The sequence below is a fragment of the Myotis yumanensis genome, unplaced genomic scaffold (assembly GCF_028538775.1).
Source record: "Myotis yumanensis isolate MYYU_CA2020_CCGP unplaced genomic scaffold, mMyoYum1.0.hap1 SCAF_11, whole genome shotgun sequence".
Taxonomy (NCBI): Eukaryota; Metazoa; Chordata; class Mammalia; order Chiroptera; family Vespertilionidae; genus Myotis; species Myotis yumanensis.
This window is the reverse complement of record NW_027223762.1, coordinates 35,094,933-35,122,436: the sequence shown is the minus strand read 5'-3', so window position 1 is coordinate 35,122,436 and position 27,504 is coordinate 35,094,933. Positions and strand designations below refer to the sequence as shown.

Below are 27,504 nucleotides of genomic sequence, written 5' to 3'. Positions count from 1 at the left end.
AGCAGGGCGCCCCTCCTGCTTCACCACGCGGGCCAGCGGGGGCGCTCAGGTCTCCGCGGCGCGGTGATGGCCGCCTCGCCGCGCGCGGAGCTGGCGGCCTCCAGTGTCCAAGCCCCAGTAAATCCCAACACCCCAGCGCGGGCCGCCCAGGACGAGGACCCAGACTCTAGGCTTATAGGCTTAGAGGATCTGGCGGCCGCGGTGGCGGCCTTGGAGGAAGAGGAGGAGGAGGAACAGGAAGATGAGAAGGCAGTGCAGCGGTCGCGGGCGATGGTAATGTGGGGGCGGGACGTGGGCTAGGACTGGGCTCTGGCTGGGTGCGGGCTGATGGCTGGTCCGCGTCTCCGCTGGGCTGAGCGACATGCTGACAAACGCTGCTCCCTGTCCAGAACGTCGGTAATATTGACCCACCATCTTCTCTATGTTCCCATAGAAATCAATAAAACCGAGGCCTTAAAAAGTCGTAATTTTCACCAAAACGATTGTTGTAAGAATTTCTTGGAGAGCATTTTACTTTAGCCTAGAGCAGTGGTTCTCAACCTTCCTAATGCCGCGACTCTAATACAGTTCCTCATGTTGTGGTGACCCCCAACCATAAAATATTTTCGTTGCTACTTCATAACTGTAATTTTGCTACTGTTATGAATCGTAATGTAAATATCTGATATGCTATATGTGTTTTCCGATGGTCGCGACCCACAGGTTGAGAACTGCTGGTCTAGAGAGTGCAGAATCTTACTCTTTATGCTCCAGTATTTGTCAGAAGTAGACATTCCCTTTTCTTTTTAACTTGGGGAGGTCTGATTTACCTACCCCACAGATGATAACCCCTAAGATTCAGGTGAATCAACTGTGCTGTCAGAGGTGTGTTTTATTGTCATTTTAAGGTCTTGGTTATTAGTGCATCTTAACACGATACATGAGAAGCGATGTTTAAAACCATTGAGTTCAGTGGCTAGATCAGACAGATAGAGTTAAGCATCCAGAGAAGCAAATTACTGAGGACCCATTATTTCCTAAAGGGCACTTTTCAGTGTTACATGTGTCGTGAACACCTGTCCACCAGTTAGAGGGCCGAGTCTGCCATCTGCTCTATTCCTTTAAAAGTTAGAAACCTTGACTCCGCAGATATAAACCTCCTTACCCCCGTTAAAGATTCTTAACACCATTTTTTCAAGCCTCTCAGATACAAAAAGAAAAAGCATTGTGGTCTAGGGCTAATAGAAATCACTGAATATTTTGGAATTGTAATCTCTTTAATCTACACTAAAACTGTTAATGAGAAAATCTGTAGCAACACCTTTCATGGTCATAGCAACCACTAAGCCATAATTAAATTAGTTAAAATTTAAGCTGATGCCAGATAGATGAAAAAGAGTAACCGTTATTTGAAGAGTGGGTGTGGGAAAACATTCCAGGCAGAGGGAACAAGCACAGGCAGAGGTCCTAAGATAGGAAAATGAAGAGCTTTGGGTGATTAAGGATCTGAAAGAAAGCCAGCAAGAGTTGAAAAGAGGGGAAGAATGAGTGAGGGGAGATGAACTTGGAGAGGTAAGCAGGGCCTAAACATTCAGGGCCTTGTAGACCTAGGTAAGGAGTTGTTTATTGTAGGTGCATTGGGAGGTCCTTGAAGACTTTTAAAAAATCTGACATGTTCCTATTTACATTTTTTAAAAATGACTCTGATGACTCTGTGGAGAACTTCTGACAAAGCAGAAGTAAGGAACTAGTTAGGAGACTGTGCAGTAATTTCAGAAGCCATAGGTGATGGCTGGACCTAGAGTCCGGGGGAGATGGCAAGAAGTGGACAGATTTCTCCAGAATGGATCAGAATTACTGTTAAAGAATGAAAGTGAAGGCCAAGGAAGAGGAAGAAATAAAGAATGCTTACTCTCAGGTTTCTGGTTTGAGAAGTTGCATGAAAGGCAGTGCCATTTACTGAACTGGGGACAAGTTGGGGAGGAATGGATGTAGAGGCTGGGTGGTTTTCAGTGTTGTTGTTTTTTTGTGTGTGTGTTTTTTTATTGTTAATCCTATTATAGATCCTCCTCCCCCATTTCTTCCTCTTTGCCCTCCTCCAAGGTTTTAGTGTTGAACATGGTAACTTTGAGAGATCTGTGAAACTACCAAGTGGAAATATGTAGGAAGCAGCTGAGCCTATGAAAGTGTAGTTCTGTAGAGTCTGAGCTGGAGATACCTATCTGGGAGTTTTCAGCATTTTTGAAACAATGGGAATGGATAAAGTCACTTAGGGAGAGTGCAGAAAAAGAAGGGGTCTTGTATAGAACTTTTTTTTTAATTTCAGAGAGAAAGGGAGAGAGATACAGAAACATCAATGATGAAAGAGAATCACTGATCAGCTGCCTCCTGCATGCCCCCCCACCAGGGACCGAGCCCACAACCCAGGCGTGTGCCCTGACCAGGAATCGAACCATGACCTCCTGGTTCACAGGTTGACACTCAACCACTGATCCACACCAACTGGGCTAGAACACTTTAAAAACCTCATTTAACAGTTAGATAGATAAAAAGGAGACTAAAGGGATTAAGGACCAGCTACAGTGGTAGGATCACCACCACAAGAGTGTGGAAGTCCCGTTTATTGGTTTTAATGATGAGGGAAAGTGTCAGATATTGCTAAAGAGAAGGGACATTTCATCCTGAAGCAGGAGGAAAAGAGAAAAGTGGCACAAAAGCAGGCCGTTTTATAGATGGGAAGATGAGGGAACTTTCCTCTGATAGTTTCTGGTTTCTTAAAGAAATAAACGAGTTGGGGAGTGGGGGTGGGAGCAGGTAGAAGAGGAAGGGAAAGGTAAGCAGTATTGCTAGGGGAGTGTGAGAGGCAGGTGCCAGACAGATCAAGTAGTCAATAGAGATTGCTCAGTTTTTAATTTAGTATTAGTACTCACAAAGCATTCTTCTTTAAGTTATATTTTTATTAGATAAGTAATACATGAGCACATTCTCCTTTTAAAATTTCAAATGTTACAAATAAGGCTTGGGCCCTTTTACTCTCTCCTCCCAAAGAAAGTCTGAGTCCCTCCTCCCTACCCATTGGTAGCCACTGTTTTGAAACTGACATATATGTATTCTTCTGGGCTTTTTCCTGTCTCCTGTGTACATCCTTGAAGCATTTGGTAGCATTTTATGTATACATATTGTTCTGAAACTTGCTTTTTACTCTTATCATTTATTGCTGGGTTTACCCAGGTTACTATATGTAGATCTGCCTCATTCCTTACAAATCCTTTCAACGAAAAAAAAAAATTTAGTAAAAATTCCAGAATTGCAGATGATACTAGACAGACTATATCACAAATAATTATGAGTGCTGATCACTAATGAAGCACATGTGCATGTGTTGGAAGGAGCATCATCTAAATGGGTCAAGCCAATCTAGGGAAGATTATCCTCTAATCTAGTGGCTGCATGCACAACATTCACAAAAAGCCGAACAATTAAAGGGAAAGGGTGCTATTTTAGGCTCTTGGAAAATAATGTCCTTGGTCTAGGTCAGTGGTCGGCAAACTGCGGCTCGGCAAACCGAGGCTCGTGAGCCACATGTGGCTCTTTGGCCCCTTCAGTGCAGCTCTTCCACAAAATACTGGCTCTTCCACAAAATACCGACTTCTGCACATGGGCCATGAAGTTTCAATCGCACTGTATGTGTGCGCCCGCACGTGGTATTTTGTGGAAGATCCACACTGAAGGGGCCAAAGAGCCGCAAGTGGCTCATGAGCCGTGGTTTGCCGACCACGGGTCTAGGTTATTTGACCTACTAAAATGTTTTCTTCTGTGTGAAGACAAAGATTAAATTAAAGTTAGAATTCACTTATTCATCATTCATCTGTTTTAGGTAAAACACCATGGGAGTAATTTATCTGAAAAGTTAAGTATTAAGAGTATTAAACAGAAATGGGACAGATACTGTTAAAAGTCAGTGTATAAATATCATACCTGCCACCACTCTTTAGAAGCTACTCATCCTTCAGTATCTTTGCAGTTTTTCCAGGACCAAATAAACTTTACCCTTTAATGGAAAATGACTATTATGAAGGCCTTCTTTTAAAGGATGTTCTAAAAGAACGAATGGAGAGTACCTGTATGCTTTTTTCTAAAAACAGTTCTTTGGAATATCTTCCCTCTTTTAGTTAGTTTTTTAAGAAATAAGCCCTTTTCTTAATACTTAGTAGAATATAACTCTTTAGAGCAGCCAGTATTTCTTAGGATGGTTCTGTTCCTTTTTTTTTTTTCCCAGAGAGGTAGTGAGAGTGAGAGATAGATGGAAACATTAATAATGATTGAGAACCATTGTTTGGTTGCCTCCTGCACGCCCACTACTGGGGATTGAGCCTGCAACCCAGGCATGTGCCATTGACCAGCATTGAACCCAGGACCCTTGAGTCTGCAGGCCAACTCTCTATCCACTGAGTCAAACCAGCTAGGGCTGATCCAGTTCTTTGTGAGGGAATACCTCTCCTCTTAATGGAAATAATATTTTTTTAGCTGTATATTCATTCTTCCAATGAATGTTTATTGAGCCTCTGCCATTAGTCAGGTGCTTTTCTAGGCACTGGGAACACCACCATGAACAAAGCAGACAAATCCTTGTCTTTGTGATACTGACTTTGTGGAAGAATTAGGCATACATTACGCAAATAAAGATATGTAGAATGACTGTTGGTGGTGAGTATTTATGAGAAAAAATAAAACAGGGAGGCTGACAATGAGTGGGTGGAGAGGTTATAATTTCAAATAGGGTAGCCTTGGTGAGGCGATGACATTTGAATAAAGGCCACGAGGTGATTTTGCTGATTCTGTGAGCATTGGAAAAACTGCAGAATGAAATCAGCCAATGCTGCTGCTCAGGGCAAGAACCACTGCAGGCGTCACTCAAGTAGACAAGTGGACAGAACTAACAGGAAGGAATAGGTCTTCTTCCTCCTCTAGCCCTGTTGTCTCCCCCTAGCCCCACTTTAGGAAGAGTCTACCTGGGAGCAGCTGGCAAAGCGGAAACATGGTTTACAGACTCCTGTCCTCAGCATCACCCAGCAGGGTGTAGAAGGGTGGCATTGGAGCTGACAGGCAATAGTTTAACACTGGGCATACTTCAAGTATTGTAAAGTTGATGTTCGAAAGATTAGTGCCCATGTCACATGGCTAAGAAGTGCAGAACCTAGGCTTGAACACAAGAATTTGACACTATATCCCTAATCTTTCTCCCAAGCCATAAAAATTCTCCAAATTGAAAAGGTACTAACTTCTAGCCAAGTAGTAGACAAGAAATGAAAACCACCTCCTGCTTGCCCTAACCTTCCTTTCTAGGCTTGCTTCCCAAAATCGCTTTATACATTTTACTCTCCTCTGATCCTGCAGCTGTGTGCACCTTACTCTCCACCATGCCCCTCACCCCCATGGCTTTTGTTAATGTCCTTTTCTTTGTCTGCAGTACCTTTTCTCTCTTTCCCCCTATACTCTATCTGATCCTCCAGATTCTTCTATTCTTTGACTCAGCTTAAATATCACTTCCTCCAGGAAGGCTTCTGGAGTTACTTTACAAACTCAAACCAAACAAAAGCTCTCTTCATTTGAATACCCTTATCACTTGGTATTTGTATTTCTTTTTTTTCTTTAATATATTTTATTGATTTTTTACAGAGAGGAAGGGAGAGGGATAGAGAGTTAGAAACATCGATGAGAGAGAAACATCGATCAGCTGCCTCCTGCACACCCCCCACTGGGGATGTGCCCGCAATCAAGGTACATGCCCTTGACCGGAATTGAACCCAGGACCCTTCAGTCCGCAGGCCGACGCTCTATCCACTGAGCTAAACTGGTTACGGTATTTGTATTTCTAATGATCACTTTCTACTTCATATTAGTTCTCCTCTCACTGCTTATTTATTTATTTTTTTAAATATATTTTATTGATTTTTTTACAGAGAGGAAGGGAGAGGGATAAAGAGTTAGAAACATCGATGAGAGAGAAACATCGATCAGCTGCCTCCTGCACACTCCCCACTGGGGACGTGCCCGCAACCAACGTACATGCCCTTGACCGGAATCGAACCTGAGACCCTTGAGTCCGCAGGCCGATGCTCTATCCACTGAGCCAAACCGGTTAGGGCTCACTGCTTATTTAAATGTTGGTGTTGACCAACATTTCCATCCTCGGGTTTTTGTCGTATTGCCCACACTCTCCTCAGGCTGCCTCATTCATATGCAAGGCTGCACCTGCCACTTCTGTGATATTGGTGGCTCCCATATCTTCATCTACAGCCCAGCCTCCTTACCAGGTCTCCAGATAAATTTACCCACCTGTTTCCTGGACATTCACCTCCCCTACTATCCCTTAAACTCAGTGTGTCTAAGAGAGATTCGTTTTCTTTTCCTAAAACACTCTCCTCCTCAGTGTTCCCTATATTGATAAATGGCAGCAGCAGCAGCAGCATCTACCTAGACAGGCAGCACTCCAAACAGAAGTCTTCGATTTGTTGCCCACAATACAGGCCATTACTGAGTTGATGATTCAGCCTCCTAAATCTACCAAGGCAGCCGCCTTGGTGCTGCTTCCTTAATTCTGCCCTTAATATCTCTAACTTGGACCTTGGCATTAGCTCATTAACTGCTGCTAATCTTTCTTCCTTCGTTTTCACTCTATTTGCTACCGGAAGAATCCTTCTGAGCACGACTGATCATGGCACTCCTCTGCTCACATCCTTCAAGGCTCCTGTTGCCTGGTTGAAGCTCTTGACGTGCCCTTTTCACCTTGTTTCCCACCCTCCCTTGTGCTCCATCCCGTTCTCACTAGCCCCAGACTGTTTACCTCTCTCTGAGCATACCATGCCTGTTCCTTCCTCATGTGGCTAAAAACCCCTTCCTACGGTGTGTCTTTGGAGCCTAACACTTGGGATTTGGATTAAATCCCACCTCTACTACTTACTGGTGTGTGACTGCAGGCAGGTCACCTAAATCCTCTGAGCCTCAGTTTCCTGATCAAGAACAGAGTACCTGCCAGTTGCATCATCATGCAGTAACATATGATTAATGTTCTGGCACTGTGCCTCAGACTTCTTTGTTTTTCACTGCTTCCCTAATCTGACAAGCTTTGTCCTTATCTAACAGTGTCTCCATCTGGTGCACCCTTGTAAATTCTGTCTCTTCTTTTCCCCATGGTCAGAATTAGGCATTCTTCCTCTGAGCTCTTATGGTAACTGATATTGTGACATACATGGGAGCAGCTCACAGGCAGGAATCAGGAGTTCTGTCTCCTTTAATGTCTGCTGCCCATTATTTATGTACACATCCTCACCTAAACTCACTGAAGCTTCTAGAACAGCGGTTCTCAACCTGTGGGTCGAGACCTCTTTGGGGGTCGAACAACCCTTTCACAGGGGTCGCCTAAGACCATCGGAAAACACACATATAATTACATATTGTTTTTGTGATTAATCACTGTGCTTTAATTATGTTTCATTTGTAACAATGAAATTGGGGGTCATCACAACATGAGGAACTATATTAAAGGGTCGCAGCATTAGGAAGGTTGAGAATCACTGTTCTAGAAGGTGGAGTGTTTATTTGATTTGTATCTTTAAGCAGCTAGAGAATGCTGGGTATCCTTAAGAATTTAATGAATGAGGAAGTTAACAAAGTACTCATTTCCACAGCTAAGAAGGTAATGATGAGGAGCACATATAGAAACAGGAGAAGGTATCAGAAAATTCTCTTGAGTTGTATGACAATAAAGCAATTCTTTGAGTCATAGATTTGTTGGTAAATTTCTGCACACCAGCTCTACTGAAAAACATTTGTTTTCCTTCATTTTCTCTGTTAGCCCAAGTAGTACAATACTGGTCTCCTGGACACTGTTTAAAAACTCATATTTATAACTTTTACATATAAGTGACTCTTCTGCATTTTCCCATTGGGAGAAGCTACTCAGATTTATTTCTTAGTGTCTTATCAGATCGGGTTTATAGTTTTCTAAGGCAAATACTCTTTTTTCATTTTGAGTATATTTCAGGCAATAGGCTAAATTTAAGACCATATTCAACAGCCTTTTATGCATAATATCATAACTTTATTTCTCAACTGAGAAAATATCAAATTTCTATATTTATGGAGAAAGTGGAGTTTTACCTCTATAGTTGCTTCAATTAAAAGAACTATAAGATGTATATGAAAAGAGTTAGGGGAGCCCTAGCTGGTTTGGCTCAGTGGATAGAGCGTTGGCCTGCAGACTGAAGGGTCCCAGGTTCGATTCTGGTCAAGGGTACATGCCTGGGTTGTGGGCTCGATCCTCAGTAGGGGGCGTGCAGGAGGCAGCCGATCAGTGATTCTCATCATTGATGTTTCTATCTCTCTCCCTCTCCCTTCCTCTCTGAAATCAATAAAAATAATTTTAAAAAAAGAGTTAGGGGAAAGATCAATCAGGCTCTTCCAGGCATGACCTATATATAGAATAACTATACTCTGTGTAGTTACAATGCTATACTGTACTATTCTTGTTCTCTTTTCACTCCCAATGTCCCTGTCACTCAGGACTTTGTTACAACTGCTCTTTGTTGCCCCCAGGAGCGGCTGTTCTGAAACTACCTCCCACCCCCTTCCAACCCTCCTACTTCCTATGAGGTCTCCCCTGCACATCCAGGAGGGCTTCTTCCTGGGTTCTTGATGAGCCAATGAGAACTTTGTTCCCTCCACTCTCCTGCCCTCCTTTGCCCATTCCCCTCTCTTCTCCACTGGTGCACCCTTGTGGCCCATACTGTAGGAGCCAAGCTCCGGATGTTGGGCTGTAGTTGCTTGGTTTGCAGTAAGAGGAACTGGTTCTTCTTCATTTCAGTTATCACCTACAACTCCAACGGAGGGTCTTTATTAAAGATAGTTTGGTTCTATCCTATTATAGAGTATGGGTTAGTACATGATCTGAGAATCTAACCATCCTTTATAAAGAGGATCAAATAGTATTTATTTTCTGGCAACTTGATTTCTCTCTCTTGTTCTCAATAAAATGTGAGAGGGAAATGTACATAGCTCACAAGTAAGAAGTAGCATTGGGAATTAGTGTCAAATTTATTTGTCTTTTAATTCCAAATACCATATAACAGGCTTTTCCCTCCCATCAGACAGACTTTAACATCATTTCCGGGGTGAATAACCTAACATATATGAACTATGAGGACCCTGTGGACTTTTCTGATATTTTCCACTCTAATGAAGAATATTTCAGGAAACTAGAAGAGCTGAAGACTGCCCACATGGAAACTATGGCAAAGTTAGAGAAAATGTACCAGAATAAATTAAATTTAAAGAAAGTGCAGCCAGTGATCATCAGGGATGAAGCTTCTAGTGTCTCTTCCATGTAAGTTTGTACATAATCTTATTTGTGGACTGTAAAATAAAATGTATACTTAAAAGTGCAGAACAAGCCCTGGCTGGTGTGGCTCAGTTGGTTGGGCATCGTCCCACGTACTGAAGAATTGCTGGTTTGATTCCCAGTCAGGGTACATGCCCAGGTTTCGGGCTCAATCCCCTGACGGGGGCGTGTAAGAGGCAGCTGATTGATGATGTACTCTCCCATTAATATTTTTCTCTCTCTAAAAATCAATTTTAAAATCTTAAAAGAATAAAGTACAGAACAAAATTATTTCAGAATATTTTCTCTCAAATATCCCTTTGTACTTGTAATTATATATGGAGGTGGAATTTTATTCAAAATGTTTAATGGCTTATCAACCTACCAGGTAGCTTCTTGCTTTGAGGGTCATTAGGTGGCCATTTGGTCTTTTATTTCTGACCTATCATTCATACAACTGTAGACATGTATCAGAATATTTTTTAATGATGAATATTAAAAATTTAAAAGACCTTTATAATATGTGAATTAACATGAGCTTATTAAAAATATAGTATAAATTGTTTAGAACTAAAACATAAATCTGATTAAGTTTTCAAAATAGTCTTTAATTTCAAGACCTATTTCTGTGATAAACTGGCTTATTTTGAAACTTGAGGCAAGTCCCTTAACTCATCCAGAGGGTCAGCACTGATTGCATATCTCCTGGGTGTCAGACCTTGCGTGGACACTAGGAAGTCAAAATTGAGATGCACTCAAGGATCTCAAAGATTCGCTGAGAATGAAAAATTGCAATACAACATTATAGAGACAAGAAAAAGCAGTTGATCGTGTCAGAGTGTCAGTGGAGGGACACAGGAAGTAATTTTCTACTGAAGTCATATCTGGGTTCAGTCTTAAGGGGTGTGTGTAGCTGCAGCAAATGTAGGAAGCAAGGAGTGGCCTTCTAGGCAGCCGAAACCATGTGTGCAAAGGCATGGCGGGATGAGGAATGGTGTGCGTGAGGAACTTCATGTGATTGGATGTGATGTAGAATGGTGATGGGGGTAGGGAAAAGTGAGAGGTGAAACTGGAAAGCTAGGCAGAGGCTAATATTAAAGGACTCTGTAATCTGTATTTGACTTCATAACAATGACAAATCATGGGAAAGTTTCAAGAAGGAGAGTGAAATGATCAGATGTATATTTTAAAACGGTGTCTATGGAAAACATGTGGAGAATTCAATTCAGAGGTTAGACACAAGAAGCCTCAACTGTCTCATATTCCTCCCTTACAAAATAAAGGTGTCAGATTAGATAATTTATAGGCATTTTGCAGCTCTGTTCTAAATAAAAGTGATAATTTTTACAAGCCATATCCAGCTCCTATCTTAAATCTGATTATACCTTTTTAAAAAAATATATGTATATATTTTATTGATTTCAGAGAGGGAGGGAGAAGAGAGAGATAGAAACAATGATGAGAAAGAATCATGGATCCCCTGTTGGGGATCAAGCCCACAACCTGGGAATCGAACCATGACCTCCTGGTTCATAGGTCTGATGCTCAACCACTGAACCACACCATTTGGGTTAATTGATTATACCTTGATATAAGAAAATATCTAATTCTTAATTCTTATATTTGGTCACATACAACTGAAAGTGTAACGTAACCTAATTATTCTCCTCACTTAGGTGTGTATCAGAAAAGAACTATCACCCTATATCGTTAATCACATCACTTTCAGAACCTGATTTAGGTCATTCTTCCTCCTTGATTGTGTCTTCCTCTGAAGATGAGCTGCCCAACTTAGAAAAAGACTATCCTGAGAAAAGCAGAATGATGACCTATGCTAAGGAGCTCATCAACAACATGTGGACCAACTTTTCTGTTAAAGATTACATTCAGTGTGAAGATGCTGACTTCCCAGCAATTAAAAAAACAGGGAAGAAATCAAAAGAATGGGTGCCAAAGATTACAGTACCTGAGCCTTTTCAAATGATGATTAGAGAACAGAAGAAAAAAGAAGAGAACACGAAATATAAATCAGATATTGAAATGGCACACAAACTGCTCAAAAAACAAGAAGATTCAGAGTGTAAGAAAAAATTCCGAGCCAACCCAGTTCCAGAATTTGTCTTTTCCCCCCTTTATCATGACATAGTCAAGCAAAATGAAGAACGAAGGAGGATTATGAAGGAGAAAAACAAAGAAGCACTTCTGGCCTCACAAAAGCCATTTAATTTTATTGCAAGGGAGGAACAAAAGCGAGCAATCCGGGAAAAGCAGCTGAGAGACTTTATTAAGTCTAAAAAGAAAACAAATCGATTTAAAGCCAGACCTATACCTCGATCTACTTATGGTTCAACTACCAATAACAGGTTAAAAGAAGAAGAGCTCTTTAGAAATATTAAGACACAGCTGAGGGCCCAAGAACTTTTACTGAATTCATCCCCTCCGCCTTATAGTCCACCTCACAGAAGTTTTGCTGCAAGGAAGCCCAAGAATCCCAAACAGGCTCAACAGTTGAAGTGTAAATGCAAGTCTAGGAGCCCGATTGCTGATTTTGGAGAACCTCCTGAGAGGTATCAGAAGCACCTCCCAGAACAGAAAAGTCCAAAAATCCTTTTAGTTTACAAACCATCTGATCTTCATGCAGCCTCACATGCATCCACTAAAAGAGAGAAAAATTTGGCAGATAATAAAGCAGAGGAAGAAAATTTGAAAGAAACACACTGGGCTTATCAGTCTCTAAGGCACAAGTCACCAGGAAGAAGTCCAAATGCAAAGCGTGTGCCTTATAACTGCAGCCCTCCAGTGCCCACAGTATCTTCCAGAGGAAGAGAACAAGCCACCAGGTAAATAACTAGGCTACTGCATTGACTGACCTATGATTGCTAAAATAGTGTACATGACATTATTAATTTTATGTTGGTGAATTTGAAAGTATGAAGAAATTATTATATCTAGTAATATATTTTACTTTATAATATAGAACATTTTGCAAAAGTGTGTGCTAAGAAATGTAATTTCCATTTTATGACTCCTTGGGAATAGACAAGGTTAGAGTTGGCCTATTGATTTCCAAGTTCACAAGTCAGATCCTTCTCAAAAGGTTGCCTTTTTTCAGCCTTTGAATTATCCTGTGTTAAATCTTTGCTAAGCAACATTCTCATTGGCTTAAAGTGAATTAAGCCTTAGTTTGTTGCCCTCAGGAGATCACTTGAGGAAAAGAAAATGTTGGAAGAAGAGAGAACTCGGATCCTAACTAAGCAGAAACAAAGAATGAAAGAATTGCAGAAACTCCTGACAACCCGGACTAAGGCTTATGACTCACATCAAAGTTTAGCTCAAATATCTAAATCCAGAATAAAATCTCTCAGGTATCATGAAAGAATCCTGAACCTCTAGACCATTGGTTTTCAAACTTTTTAAAAATCAAGTTACCAATATATGAACAAATTAAGAAGAATATTAGTGTTTTAGTTTCTGGATTCAAGTTATTATCAGTTACTTATACTTAATACACACACACACACACACACATTCTCTCATTCAACTCATGATGAGAACCAACATAGATATGTATACACACCTGATGGTGAGGACCATGAAGCTATGTTATTGAACAGAAATATTGTGGCTATAGTTAATATCTTATATTGGCATTTTAACTCTTTTTCTTTCTATTATTTTTGATTGCACAATATACTAGTAATATTGAGAAAAATCTTGAGGCACAGATATAAAGCTTTTTCAACAACTTGTCATATAATCTCAGAATATTCTTCAACAAACAGATATGTAAAAGATTTTTGTTCTAAGATTTACATGAAATCTGATGGCACAGATTAACACTGGTGTTAAGTAACATCAATTATGTGAAAGTGTCGATTAACAGGTGAGTTAATGTTTAGTGGTATGGGTTGCATTTTTTCAGTTTTAATATAAATTAAAAAAATATTTACAGAACCCCTTTACAGAACACTGGAATTCTACAGAATAAAGTTTGAAAACCAATGTTCCAGAGGAACATTTTTATGTTGCAAATAAACATTAAAATGTTCATGTTTAAGTAGGAAAATAACTCCCCCAAAGCTGGGTAAGTAATATGATTTATTAATTTTTAATCTGACCTATAATATTTCCCCCAAATCTATATTTCCTTTTAATTAGAGGCCCAGTGCAATCCAGGATCCCACCCTGGCTGGGGAGGGCTCCAGGGCGCATTCGGCCTGACTCACCAGTCCTGATCTGCTGGACCCCAGCAGCAAGCTAACCTACCAGTTGGAGCATCTGCCCCCTGGTGGTCAGTGCGTGTCATAGCAACTGGTTGAAGGGTAAAACTAACGGTCAGACACTTAGCATATTAATTAGGCTTTTATTATATAGGATTCCTTATAATGTCTGTCAGTGTCAGACATTATAAGGAATATAGCTCCTTATATCAATTCATTGGTAGAAGGAGCTTAATTTGATGAACTTGAGCAAAAAAATTCCTTAGAGCCGAAACCGGTTTGGCTCAGTGGATAGAGCGTCGGCCTGCGGACTCAAGGGTCCCGGGTTCGATTCCGGTCAAGGGCATGTGCCTGGGTTGCGGGCACATCCCCAGTGGGAGATGTGCAGGAGGCAGCTGGTTGATGTTTCTCTCTCATCGATGTTTCTAACTCTCTGTCCCTCTCTCTTCCTCTCTGTGAAAAATCAATAAAATATATTAAAAAAAAAAAATTCCTTAGAAATATTCATTCATCCTTAGAAAGTAAACTGGATTTTTAATAATACCAACTTGTATATAATTAAACATAGTTATAATTTTATAGTATAATTATTTTCTCTAATCCATGAAATCTTATTATCTTGGTAGAGTTAGTATATTTTATTTTACATAGAGAAATAGCATAGTTTAATTCATTATTGGATCTTGCCCAAATATTAAGTACACTTACTGTGAATTTATGTATTTGGTTCCTATTTTTCTATATATTATAGTCAAATACGCCTCATTTCTCCTCATCCCATTTAATTAACTTTGCCACCAACCTGTAGCAGTTCTCATTTAAGGGACTAAAGAAGAACAAGTTCTTATTTTCAGAAAAAAACTTCTTAAAAAGAACATACCTATTTGTGACCAAATTTTTTTTGGTTTTATACATTTACATATGAGATAAGAGGACATTCATTCATTCGTCTTTTCAGGCCAATTTGAAGCCCTGTAAAACATTATGTCTTGAAGATTTCAGAACCTTCAGAGTACAAAGACTGCTCCCAGGATGTAAAATGTGTGCTCTCAGAACCTAGAATTTTTTAAAAAAATATATTTCATTGATTTCTTCACAGAGAGGAAGTGAGAGAGATAGAGAGCTAGAAACATCGATGAGAGAGAAACATCGATCAGCTGCCTCCTGCACACCCCCTACTGGGGATGTGCCCGCAACCAAGGTACGTGCCCCTGACCGAAATTGAACCCAGGACCCTTCAGTCCACAGACCGACACTCTATCAACTGAGCCAAACCAGTTAGGGCAGAACCTAGAATTTTTATTCTGTGTTCCATAAAAATTTACCAGTCTAGAAAAGGAATGGTGGTCAACTGTAAATTGTGCTCATAATTTAATTTCTAATTTGCCATCTAAGCTAAAATGTTATATATGCAAGTTCTTATTTCTTTTTAAAATTCCACTCCTTTTATTTAATTTTAGAAAGAATGAAAAGGAAAGGATGAGAGAATACCGACGAGAACTAGAAGAAATAGAAGAAAAATTAAAACACAGGCCACTACTATTTCAAAGAGTTGCTCAGGTTGTGTTTGTTGGAATTTAAGAGCTACTGTCAGTTGTTGTGTGTGTGTTTTTTTTAAACATATACAGCTCTTAACTTAGTCCATTTTTCTTATGTGCTATATAATGTACTAAGACATATTGTTTCTGTGACAGCTTCATCAAGCCAGTCAAGTAAGTAATTTTGCCAAAATCTAAGAATGAATTTTGTTGATGAGGCATGTAAGCTTAATAAAGAACATACTACTGATCAAATCATTTCTGAAAGAATAGTTCCACAACACGTTTTTAATGGCTGGTGTTTATTTCATACCAGCTTGGCCAAATATTAAGTTAAGGCTTCATGATATGATTTGGAGGTCTTTGAAGAATTAAAAAATGAAACAAAATGGCTAATTGAATCAGATTTATTTCTGCCAGTGGGTTTGTTTGTTTGTTTTTGTTTCTTTTTGGGATATAATTGACGTACAGCACTGGATAAGGTTAAAGTGTACGACATAATGACTTCACATGCATAAATTAAAAAATGATTCCACAGTAAGTTTAATTAACATCCATCACCTCCTATACTTACCCCCAATTGTTTTTCCTTGTGATGAGAACTTTTAGGATTTATATATCCATACTTTCAAATATCCCATACATAGTTACCATGTTGTATGTTACATCCCCATATAACTGGTATATAACTGGAAATTTGTACCTTTTGACCACCTTCATCCAGTTCCTCCTGGTAACTACAAATCTGATCTCTTTATTTTTTTAAATTTTAGATTCCATATATAAGTGAGATCATACAATATTTGTCTTTCTGTCTGACTTATTTCACTTAGTATAACGCCTTCAAAGTCCACTGCAAATGGCAGGATTTCCTTCTTTTTATGGATGGATAGTATTCTATTGTGTATATATACCACATTTTCTTTATCCATTCATCTTTCAATGGACTCTTAAGTTGTTTCCTTTCTTGGCTATTGTAAATAATGCTGCAATGAATGTGGGGAGCAGATATCTCTTTGAGGTAGTGATTTTGTTTTCTTTAGATATATACCCAGAAGTCAGATTGCTGGATCATATAGTTTTATTTTTAATTTTTTGAGAAACCTCTATACTATTTACCTAATGATTGTACTTATGTACATTCCTACCAATAGTGCACAGGGCTTCTGTTTTCACCACATCCTCGTCAGCATTTATCTCTTGTCTTTTCAATAGCCATTTTAACCAGGGTGAGGTATCTCATTGTGAAATATCACCTAATGATTTGCATTTCCCTATGATTAGTCATGTTGAGCACCTTTTCATGTACCTGTTGAGCCATTTGAATATCTTCTTTGGAAAAATGTCTACCCAGTTTTTTGCCAGCTTTTAAATTGGATTAGTTGGGTGTTTTGTTTTGTTTTTGCTATTGATTTGTATGAGTACTTTATATTTTTTGAATATTAATTCCTTATCAGATATATGATTTGCAAATATTTTTTCCCATTTGTAGGTTGCCTTTTCATTTTGTTGATTGGTGTTTTTTGTTTTTTTTTTAAATATATTTTATTGATTTTTTTACAGAGAGAAAGGGAGAGAGATAGAGAGTCAGAAACATCGATGAGAGAGAAACATCGATCAGCTGCCTCCTGCACATCCCCCACTGGGGATGTGCCCGCAACCCAGGTACATGCCCTTGACCGGAATCGAACCCGGGACCCTTCAGTCTGCAGGCCGACACTCTATCCACTGAGCCAAACCGGTTTCGGCGATTGGTGTGTTTTTTTTAAAATATATTTTTTATTGATTTCAGAGAGGAAAAGAAGAGATAGAAACATCAATGATGAGAGAGAATCACTGATTGGCTGCCTCCTGCACGCCCCCTACTGGGGATCGAGCCCGAAACCCGGCCATGTGCCCTTGACTGGAATCGAACCTGGGACCCTTTGGTCCGCAGGCTGATGCTCTATCCACTGAGCCAAACCAGCCAGGGCAATTGGTGTTTTTTTTAAGTGAGTCTATAATTTTCAATCTTATCTATAATTACTGAAAGGATCTTCTTTTTATCAGAAAAACTAAATTTTCACTCAGTTTTACAGTCTTTCCATTAAGAGAAATTTGTCAATTTCAGATCTTTTCCTTAGTACTCATAAGAGAGAGGTTCCTAGGGGTGACATAGCTTAACAATAGATAATCATAACATCTCAGTTTCAACTTTAGGGGGAAAAATCATAAGCTGTTTTATATTGCTCAGTGTAAAGTGATTGACTTTTGCTCAAAGCAGCTAACTGCAGGTTTTTATGTCCTCTTATCTGGTGGGTATTGACCCAGATTTCCCACTGGCATTTTATATTCATCTTGCCCCAAACCAGATCCTCCTCTTTGATTTTCTGTTTTAGTTGGACTACTATTTAGGATGACTGGGAACCACTGTCCCCCCCCATTCAGTTGTCACTGAGAGAACTGACAAATTTTATCCCTATGTAATTTTTGGATCTGTCTTTATCCATTCTTATGGTAAAATGCCAGGTGAAACCTCTATTATTTCCTATCTGAGTTAATATAATGGTTTGACTCATTTGCCTTTCCTGTTCTTTGCAAAGCCACCCATTATATCTTTATTTTGCCGTTCTCATTCCCTTGCAAAAATGTTAACCCTGGGTAGGTAGTTAATAACCCTTGATAACGGTGACAATCATGCATTCACTGAACCATTCGTTCTCATTGTCAGTGAATGGTATCAAGAAGTCTTGTCATTGACTTCTCAATAAAATGCTACAAGCTTGTTAGTCCTATATTGCAGAGGAAGAAACTGAAATTCAAAGAAGAGCCCTGGCCGGTTTGGCTCACTGGATAGAGCATCGCCTGGGGACTCAAGGGTCCCAGGTTCGGTTCCGGTCAAGGGCATGTACCTTGGTTGCGGGCACATCCCCAGTGGGGAGTGTGCAGGAGGCAGCTGATCGATGTTTCTCTCTCATCGATGTTTCTAACTCTCTATTCCTCTCCCTTCCTCTCTGTAAAAAATCAATAAAATATATTTTTAAAAAAGTTCAAAGAAGGTAAGTAATTCATAAAATTTACAGTTATTAAATAATGGAACTGGGATTGGAACCCAAATCAATCTGCTTCCAAACACTTAACACTGAGCTGTCCTGCTTTCTCTCAGAAGATAAACCGCCTTAACATGGTATACAGAATCCTCTATGATCTGACCCCGTTAACCTCTTTAGTTAATCTACCACTGTGTTCCCCCTCATGTCAAAACTTTATACACCCTTTTACTCTCAGGCCATACCAGACTACTAGTTTAAAATTTAAAATCTTTATTCATGCTGTTTCTGAACATCCTTAGAGCCTCTTCCTATCTTTCCTCCTACTCTTTCTTTTTTTTTTTTTTTAATATATTTTATTGATTTTTTACAGAGAGGAAGGGAGAGGGATAGAGAGTTAGAAACATCGATGAGAGAGAAACATCGATCAGCCGCCCCCTGCACATCCCCCACTGGGGATGTGCCCGCAACCAAGGCACATGCCCTTGACCGGAATCGAACCCGGGACCCTTGAGTCCGCAGGCCGACGCCCTATCCACTGAGCCAAACTGGTCAGGGCTCCTCCTACTCTTTCAAGTCTCAGTGTAAAATCACTTCTTGCAATGTTTCCCCTGCTTGTGTTGGTGCCCTTTCCTCTGTGTGTTTTTTTTTTATTACCTTTTGCATACCTTTCTCTTTGCTCCTACCATGTTGTGTGGAAATTATTTTAATGATCTCTCTTCCCTTCCAACTAGTTACTTTTTAAAAAAAAATATTTTTATTGATTTCAGAGAGTAAGGGAGAGGGAGAGAAAGACAGAAACATCAATGATAGGAGAGAATTATTGATCTGCTGCCTCCTGCACGCCCCACACTGGATATCAAGCCCACAACCCGGGTATGGGTCTGACTGGGAATGAACCTGGACCTTCTGGTTCAGAGCCCTTCGCTCAAACACTGAGCTGGTCTGTTTTTTATTTTTTTTTAAATATGTTTTTATTGATTTCAGAAAGAGGAAGGAGAGGGAGAGAGAGAGAGAGAGATAGAAGCATCAATGATGAGAGAGAATCATCGATCTGCTGCCTCCTGCATGCCCCCCACTGGGGATCGAACCTGCCCCTACCAGGAATCGAATCCAACTGTGATCTCCTGGTTCATAGGTCTATATTCAACCACTGAGCCACACCGGCTGGGCAACTAGTTAATTTTAAAGGGAGTGATCCTTTATAATCCTGACACCTAGGACAACATCATAAACCAAAACTGAACTGTTATGATCAAATTAGCCATTTTGACCTGTCATTTTCTTTCTGGGATTAGCCCAGGCTGAGAGCATTACCTTGATGAATTAGTGATGAGTCTCAACATTAACAAGCAGTTTTGCCCTGTTGTGAATTCCCATTGTTTCTAAGCACCAGAGAAAATGTGGCAAAACAAGTGGTGAGTATGAAATTAAACCCATAGATAAATTTTAAATGTTGAAAACTAGGTTAGTCTCATAGCTGATATTTCTTCTATCACTTTTAGCCCTCACATATGCTGTTCCCTTTGCCTAAAACAACTTTCGTGTATACCCACTACCTTCCATGAGGACTTGTCACAAAATGAGTACTTAGTAATTATTAAATAAATGAAAGAATTACTATAAACCAAACTTACAGTTATAAAAATTATAAAAAATAAGCATTTTTTCATTCATTCTAGGTGCTAATAGACAAACTTTCATCACTTGTTATTTTGATTTCATGAAAGAGACAAATTTTTTTACAGGATGTTTAATAGTAAAATAAACAATTATGAAGCTATTTTAACTGTTCCTTTTATCTCTTTATTATAATTCTTTTGCATGGTGAAATGCAAGGGGGAAATCTTTGTTTTAATGAACACACTATTCACCTTGATATAAAATATTAAAAGGTATTTCCTTATACAGAATGATTGGCAGTGCTCACCATTGCTTTAGTTTTGTTCACAGAAATTAGTACGTTTTTCTTGCAGTCTATTTTGCTGTGACTGTTGGTGCTAGTTAACAGTTGTTATGTAATAAATTCACTCACAACTTTAAGCATTACCCATTTGTAAGTGTTAATTGTGGTCTTGCTGCTATTGAATTATCCCAACAGTAGGCCTATGATCCAGTACAGAACAAACCATGTTATCCTGTTTCTTGGAAATTACAGCTTGCTGAGTAGATGTTAAACTGAATTTTAAAGCAGATTCAGGTGAAGGTTTATGAACACTAACTTTGATTAGTATTTTAATCTATTTTGCTTAAATCAGAATATGCCATTCTTTTTAAAATATATATATTTTTATTTCAGAGAGGAAAAGAGAGATAGAAACATCATTGATGAGAGAGAATCATTAGTCCACTGCCTCCTGCACGCCCCACACTGGGGATCGAGCCCCCAACCCAGAATTGAACCCGGGACCCTTCAGTCCGCAGGCTGATGCTCTATCCACTGAGCCAAACCGGCTAGGGCAGAACATGCCATTCTTTTTTTTTTTTTTTTTAATTAAATCTTTATTGTTCAGATTATAACATTTGTTCCTCTTTTTTCCCCCCCATAACTCCCCTCCTCCCAGTTCCCCACCCACCCTCTGCCCTCACTCCCCACCCACTGTCCTCATCCATAGGTGCACGATTTTTGTCCAGTCTCTTCTCGCATCTCCCACTCCCCTTTCCCCCCCAAGAATAGTCAGTCCATTCCCTTTCTATGTCCCTGATTCTGTTATAATCACCGGTTCATTCTGTACATCAAATTATTTATTCACTTGATTCTTAGATTTACTTGTTGATAGATGCATGTTTGTTGTTCATAATTTGTATCTTTACCTTTTTCTTCTTCTTCCTCTTCTTAAAGGATACCTTTCAGCATTTCGTATAATACTGGTTTAGTGGTGATGAACTCCTTTAGCTTTTCCTTATCTGTGAAGCTCTTGATCTGACCTTCAATTCTGAATGATAGCTTTGCTGGATAAAGTAATCTTGGTTGTAGGTTCTTGGTATTCAGCACTTTGAATATTTCTTGCCATTCCCTTCTGGCCTGCAAAGTTTCTGTTGAGAAATCAGCTGACAGTCGTATGGGTATTCCCTTGTAGGTAATTGAGTTTCTTTCTCTTGCTGCTTTTAAGATTCTCTCTTTGTCTTTTGCTCTTGGCATTTTAATTATGATGTGTCTTGGTGTGGTCCTCTTTGGATTCCTTTTGTTTGGGGTTCTCTGCGCTTCTTGGACCTGTAAGTCCATTTCTTTCACCAGGTGGGGGAAGTTTTCTGCCATTATTTCTTCAAATAGGTTTTCAATATCTTGCTGTCTCTCATCTTCTGGCACCCCTATAATTCTGATGTTGGTACGCTTGAAGCTGTCCCAGAGGATCCTTACACTATCTTCGTATTTTCTGATTCTTTTTTCATTTTGCTTTCCCGGTTGGGTGTTTTTTGCTTCTTTGCATTTCAAATCTTTGACTTGATTCTTGCGCTTCTCTGGTCTGTTGTTGGGTGTCTGTATATTATTCTTTATTTCAGTCAGTGTATGCTTAATTTCTAGTTGGTTTTTTATCACAACATCGAGGGTCTCATTAGATTTCTTGAGGATCTCATCAAGTTTATCGGCAGTTTCTAGAAAATTATTGGAAGACCTTAAAAGTGCGTTTTTTAGCTCTATATCCTCCATTTCTGTCATGTTTCTTTGTCTCCGCATTTTTTATGCTTTCTTGGGGCACCCCCTTGTGGTCTTTGTGCGCAGTCTTGTTGTAGTTAAGCCTTGATTGTTGTCAGAAATACTGGGGGTGAATTGACCTCCAGGCTAACTGGCTATGAAAGTCAGCTGTGTCTGCAGTGGGAGAGCTTCTGTGCTGGATCTCTAGGGCGGTGCTAGTCTAGCGTTTGTTTGCCTAAGGCTATCCGGCAAATGCCTCTGTGCAGGGCTTGGGCGGGGCGGGTCCCCGGGGATCTACAGGGCGGGCAGAGAGAGCAGTTATGGCTGTTCTCAGATCCGTCCCCAGGGGCTCTGCCTCTCAGAGTTCCAGGAGAGAAAGCTGCATTCGAGTTCCAACCAAAGCCAGACAGTCCCGCTTCTCCCGTTTGAGTCTGGGTCCCTAGAGACTCGCCCGGATCTGGAGCTCAGAGTCTGAAACTCCCTCCCGATTGAAAACAACAACCGCGCCCTCCGCCACCGGCCCGCTCCACATGCACTCCGCACCTTAGTATTTCACTTCCGCACTGCACCTCCTCTGAGTCTCGGTATGGATTTCTCTTTCCTTCTAGTTGTAGGATTTCCACTCAGCCAGCCTTCCTGTGGTTCTGGGTGATGTCTGTTCCGTCTTTTAGTTGTATTTTTGAAGTGGTTGTTCGAGGCAGCAAACTCCGGCGTTAACCTATGCCGCCATCTTGGTTTCTCGAACATGCCATTCTTAATGCATTCAGTTAGGTTTGGGATTTCTTTACAGTCTTTGGAGCACAGTTCTCATCTTCGTACTTTGCCGTGCCTTTCAGTTCCCCCAAGGCTGGTCTGTCGGCATTCAGAGCCTCTGGATGCTTGTTCACTTTCTTTTCTAAAAAGTTATTCACCGTGGGTACTTTTTAGCAGCAGTTACAGTGTTCCTTTTTCAGTTTTCCAGAGTGTCAGAAAATGCACTGCTGATAGTTTTATCCATTATAACCAGTCTTTACTATTTTGATTTCTCCCATAGAACATTAGACTCCATGATCCCTCATTAACTGGAGTACCTGGATTGGGCAGATATCGGGCAAGAGCATTGCTGAAGTCAGGCTTTAGGCTACCTTCAAACTCCAGGATGACCCCTACCATTTAGATTAAAGCAGCATGGTGGAGTGGAAAAGACCCAGGAAAGGGTCAAGAGACTTGGTTCTACTGCTTACCATTCTTGTGGACCTTAAGCAAACTGCTTAAACTCAGTGAGGGTGATAGGAACATCTTGGTTTCTTTATTTGTTAAATTGGGGGGTGAGACTGGGTGCCACTAGAATTGGGCCGTTCCTAAGTCATTTTGCTTTTGTTGGAGGTCCAGATGGCAATTCTTGGCCCTAGCTCATATTCACTCTTAGGAGCTAAACGCAGACTAACGCCAAAGCCCTAGTGCAGTTATCTTGTGGCTCCGTAAAGCCTGCAGTCTCAGGAACTGTGACAACTTCGACTTGCTTCCGGTATGAGAAGGTCATCATAATTCCCACAGATCCCAAAGCCAGGAAGTAACTTTCTGGAGATTTGAACCCAGTTCTAAATTCATGTGTGTGTTTTTTCTGTATCTATTGCTTCCTCCACAGAGTAAAGATAACAGCACTGATGATTGTATTATCTGTGATGGAGTAGAGATATGGCTTATAAAGAGCAGAAATTACAGTAGGCACATAAAAACCCTCTGAAAACTATCACATGAACTACTTTTTTTGTTTTGTTTGTTAATCCTCACCTGAGGACATCCCTCCATTTACTTTTAGAGAGAGTGGAAGGAATGGAGAGACATAGAGAGAGAAACATTGATGTGAGAGAGACACATCGACTGGTTGCCTCCTATACCCGCCCCAAACAGGCTGGGGATCAAGCATGCAACCGAGGTATTTGCCTCTGACTGGAATCGGACCCGGAACCTTTCAGCCCACGGGCCGATGCTCCATTCACTGAGCCCAAACAGCTAGGCCTCATATGAACTTATTTCCTTACTGATTTTTCCAGATATCCTTAAGCAGTCATAAAATAGGCACAGTGTAAAGAATAATTATATATCAAAATTCAAGTGGCCACCACCCAGGTTAACAAACAGAGCACTGCCAGCACCTCAGACCCTATGCGCCTCTCCCGGGTCAAACCTTCTCCCTCTTCTGTAGAGGTAACCACCATTCTAAATTTTGAGATAGGCATTTGCTTGTTTTTCTTGGCAGTTTACCACCTATGATTTATCCCTATATATAGTTTAGTTTTGCCTGTCTGGGGCCTTTTTGTAAATGAATCATATATATTATATATGTATATATATCATATATATAATATACACATATATTATATACACATATACACACTCTTGTATTTTGTTTCTTTTGCTCAGTATTATGTTTGTGAGATCCATCCATGTTGTGTTGTATAACTAGAGTTCATTCATTTTCATTGCTTTATTTTACTCTTTTGTATAAATAGACTACAACCTATTTATCCATCCTACTTTGATATTTAGGTTGTTTCCAGTTTGGGGTTGTTACAAACAGTACTATTCTGAACATTTTTATACATGTCTCCTGGGGCACATGTAGTTTCTCTGGGTATATACCTAGGAATGGAATTGCTGGTCAGAAGGGATGCATATTTTCAGCCAACTGTGATTATTGAGTTTACTTTTCACTGGAGCTTTTAACACATACATTTTTAATGGAAAGTTAAAGTCTTTTGTTCTCATCTAAAAAGGTTTGTCTTTCCTATAGAAAAATGCAAGAATGGCAGCAGAAAAGCATTATTCTAACACCCTAAAAGCACTAGGAATATCTGATGAGTTTGTTTCAAAGAAAGGCCAAAATGGAAAAATATTTGAGTCCTTCAGCAATCAAGAGATGAAAAGTTTCACTGAAGATAAAGAAAGGTAACATATATAAAATGTCTGAATGGTATACCTCTGAAAAAATACTTACTTGCAAGAAAGTAAAAATTCTGTTCTATAATATTTTAAAATGAACTTTACCTAATAAAATACATGTGAACTGTTGTAAAACATATTGATATTTTTGACACATTCACATATTACATGGTGATGAAATACCTTGTTTTTAAGCAGAATAATTTAAGTTCTGACTGGCATAAATAATGAAAATAACAACATGCTTTCAAGTGAAGTTTAAAGAGTAAACCAAGTTTTGAAATAAATGAGTTCTCAGAGGAATATTTACTTTCCCAATTGGCACTTTTATAGCGTTTTCTTGATAAATTGGAGCTCATACACTTGAGGAAGACTGACTTCATGATGACATACATTGCAAAGGGTTTGTTTACCTTTAAACAAATCATTTTTCCTTTGAAAGATTGATACATTTTTCCTTCTAGCTTTAATGAAGAAGGAAATATAGAAGAAAGAGAGAATGGGGAAGAAAATTATTTTACTGAAACCAACAGCCAGGAATCTTGTAAGGAAAATGAAGCCGAAGCCGAAGAAGAAAGTGGAGAAGAGAAATCTGTTGAAGAATAAAACAGAATCAGCAGGGCCTCCTTTCTGTGCCTGTGCTGTTATTTGCAGCATCCGGTGTTAGCAGCTTTGCTTGTTTTGTTAGGAACATGGATGGGAAGGAATCCTTCTGATGTGTGCAGGGCTCTTTAGCAAAGTTATTTGTAGCCAAAAAGGCAAATCCAGCTGATTAGTCATTTAGTCTGAGTACTGGCTTTGCCTATTCAGTTTTTTAAATTGCTACATGAGCTCTGTTTGCAACTTTGCTCTTACTTGTATTTTTAAAAAGCAGTTGAGAATCAACAGCTGTCACAAACTGATTAGTTATTATGTCATTATTTTTTGGTAGAAAAAAATGGCTTAGCATTGAGAGCAGAGAAAAGTATTGTTCTTTGGTGATTTGTTTGAAAAAAATTTTCTGGAAAGCATGACTCAATACATATTTTAAAATTGTACTGTTTGCCCATTCTTTTTCTCTGCAATACATCTCACAAAATGAACCCTCACAGTTGTTTTACTAGTTAAGTTTATCTGAACCATTTTTATTTTTATTTAATTTTTAAAATCTGGACCATTTTTTAAAAAGTAATAAAATATAGAAAAAATAGGTACTTGCAAATGTACATTTATTTCTGCACTGAAAGTTTATTATTAAATTATCCACCCTATTATCAGTTTTTCTTTTTATCTCTAGTTTTATTCTAAATTATTTTTGACATAGAAATTATTAGAAGTTTTTATACGTATTTTTTAACCTTGTGTATTATGACAGATATAAATAATTATAGCATTCTGAATTATAATCTTAATAAATATCAATCTGGTTTTAAATGAGATGAAATTGTGCATAATAACTTGTCCAAGGCAAGTCTCCAAAGTAATTCAGGCTTATCTCTTTAATACTAGAACCAGAATGTTCAATTTTTTACATATTATTGCAGACACACTTTGTCTTTCTGAGAATGATGTTAATTTGATTTTATGACTATCATTTTTCCTCTGTAAGCAAATTTTTTGTTGTAAAAATTTAAACCAGTCATAAAGATGTGATAGAGTGAGACATTTTCTTTTGTAAAAATAATCAACTTATAAAGAGTATTAACTAACAAAGGTATATAATAGCAGTATTTACCTACTGGAAATTTATGCTTTAAATGAAGAAATAAGGTGATTTTTCCTAATTAAGGTCAAATGTTTATTTGCTATTCCTTTTTTATAGTTTGTGTTAAACTATTTGTCACTACCATTAGATTGTAAACTTGAGGGTTGGCATCATTTTAAAATCCATCTTTGTATTCCTTTAATATTTTGCACAAGATTGTGCATATCATAGGTACTTACTTAATAAAGGTTTGGATGAGTAAGTAGATGAATATGTTTTTTATTAAATTTATTGGGGTGATATTGGTCAACATGAACATATAGGTTTCAGGTATGAATATGTTTTTTAATTATACTTATAGTTACTTTAAAATAAGTACACATGGGATTAAAAACATTTTCCTTCCAACTTATTGAGAACCTGTGAAACACAATTCATAAATTGTAATTTTTTTTTTTGTAGAAGAATATTTATTTGGTTAATCACAGAGGTAGAAAAAGTAATTCCTAGAAGAAATAGGCTTAGGAAACTAGTTATAGAGGTAAAGGGAGGGTCCTTGGAGCTTGGAAGCAAGGAAGCTAATGGTAATGTGCCTGGAGCCAGAGGATGAGGAGGGGGAAAAAGGGAAAGGCACAGGCATGACCCCAGGAAGGAGAGCACCCACAAATTGTAATATTTTAAATGTGGCTTACTCTCAAGGATTTGCTCCTCATCCATCCCTTCTCAGTTTCATGGGGACAGCAAAGGGCTTGGTTTCAGAAGCAATGCTCAGTTTTCTTTAAAAATGGGAATAATACCCATCCTGAGTGGCTATAGGAAGGATTAGATGTGTGGAAAAGCTCTTTGCAAACTAGGCTATTCAAATGACAGTGTCAGAGGACAGACTATTCCTGAAAAAACATTTAACTTTCTGCACCTTTAGAAAATTGAACTACAAAGTGATTTAAATATTATTTTGTTAAAAATAATATGTGATCCACTTTTTGAAGAGAGTGATCTGGTAAATACAGAACCAAACTTAGAAGATACTGGTAATTTCAAGTAATTCTATGCAAAATCATTTTTTTTAGAAAGCTATTAAATTGACAACTGAAAGATTTCTTTAGTGTGTGG

General features: G+C 39.0%; 2 protein-coding genes across 6 annotated transcripts in view; one reads left to right on the top strand and one right to left on the bottom strand.

The window, feature by feature from the left end:
* Positions 1–27,504, bottom strand: part of COMMD1 (copper metabolism domain containing 1) — a 171,768-nt gene that overhangs the window by 106,255 nt on the left and 38,009 nt on the right. The gene's annotated exons all lie outside the window — the stretch shown is intronic.
* FAM161A (FAM161 centrosomal protein A) lies at positions 42–26,644 on the top strand. 4 transcript variants are annotated; one of them, XM_070429299.1, is made up of 7 exons: positions 42–273; positions 9,129–9,364; positions 11,035–12,198; positions 12,556–12,723; positions 15,039–15,138; positions 24,559–24,713; positions 25,172–26,644. In XM_070429299.1, exons 1-7 carry the CDS (start codon positions 67–69, stop codon positions 25,311–25,313), a joined length of 2,172 nt encoding a protein of 723 aa, XP_070285400.1. In that variant the 5' UTR covers positions 42–66; the 3' UTR covers positions 25,314–26,644. The 4 variants fall into 4 exon arrangements, with proteins under 4 accessions (XP_070285400.1, XP_070285401.1, XP_070285405.1 ...); XM_070429301.1 differs by having other exon boundaries at positions 186–273; positions 9,133–9,364; XM_070429300.1 differs by lacking the exon at positions 12,556–12,723.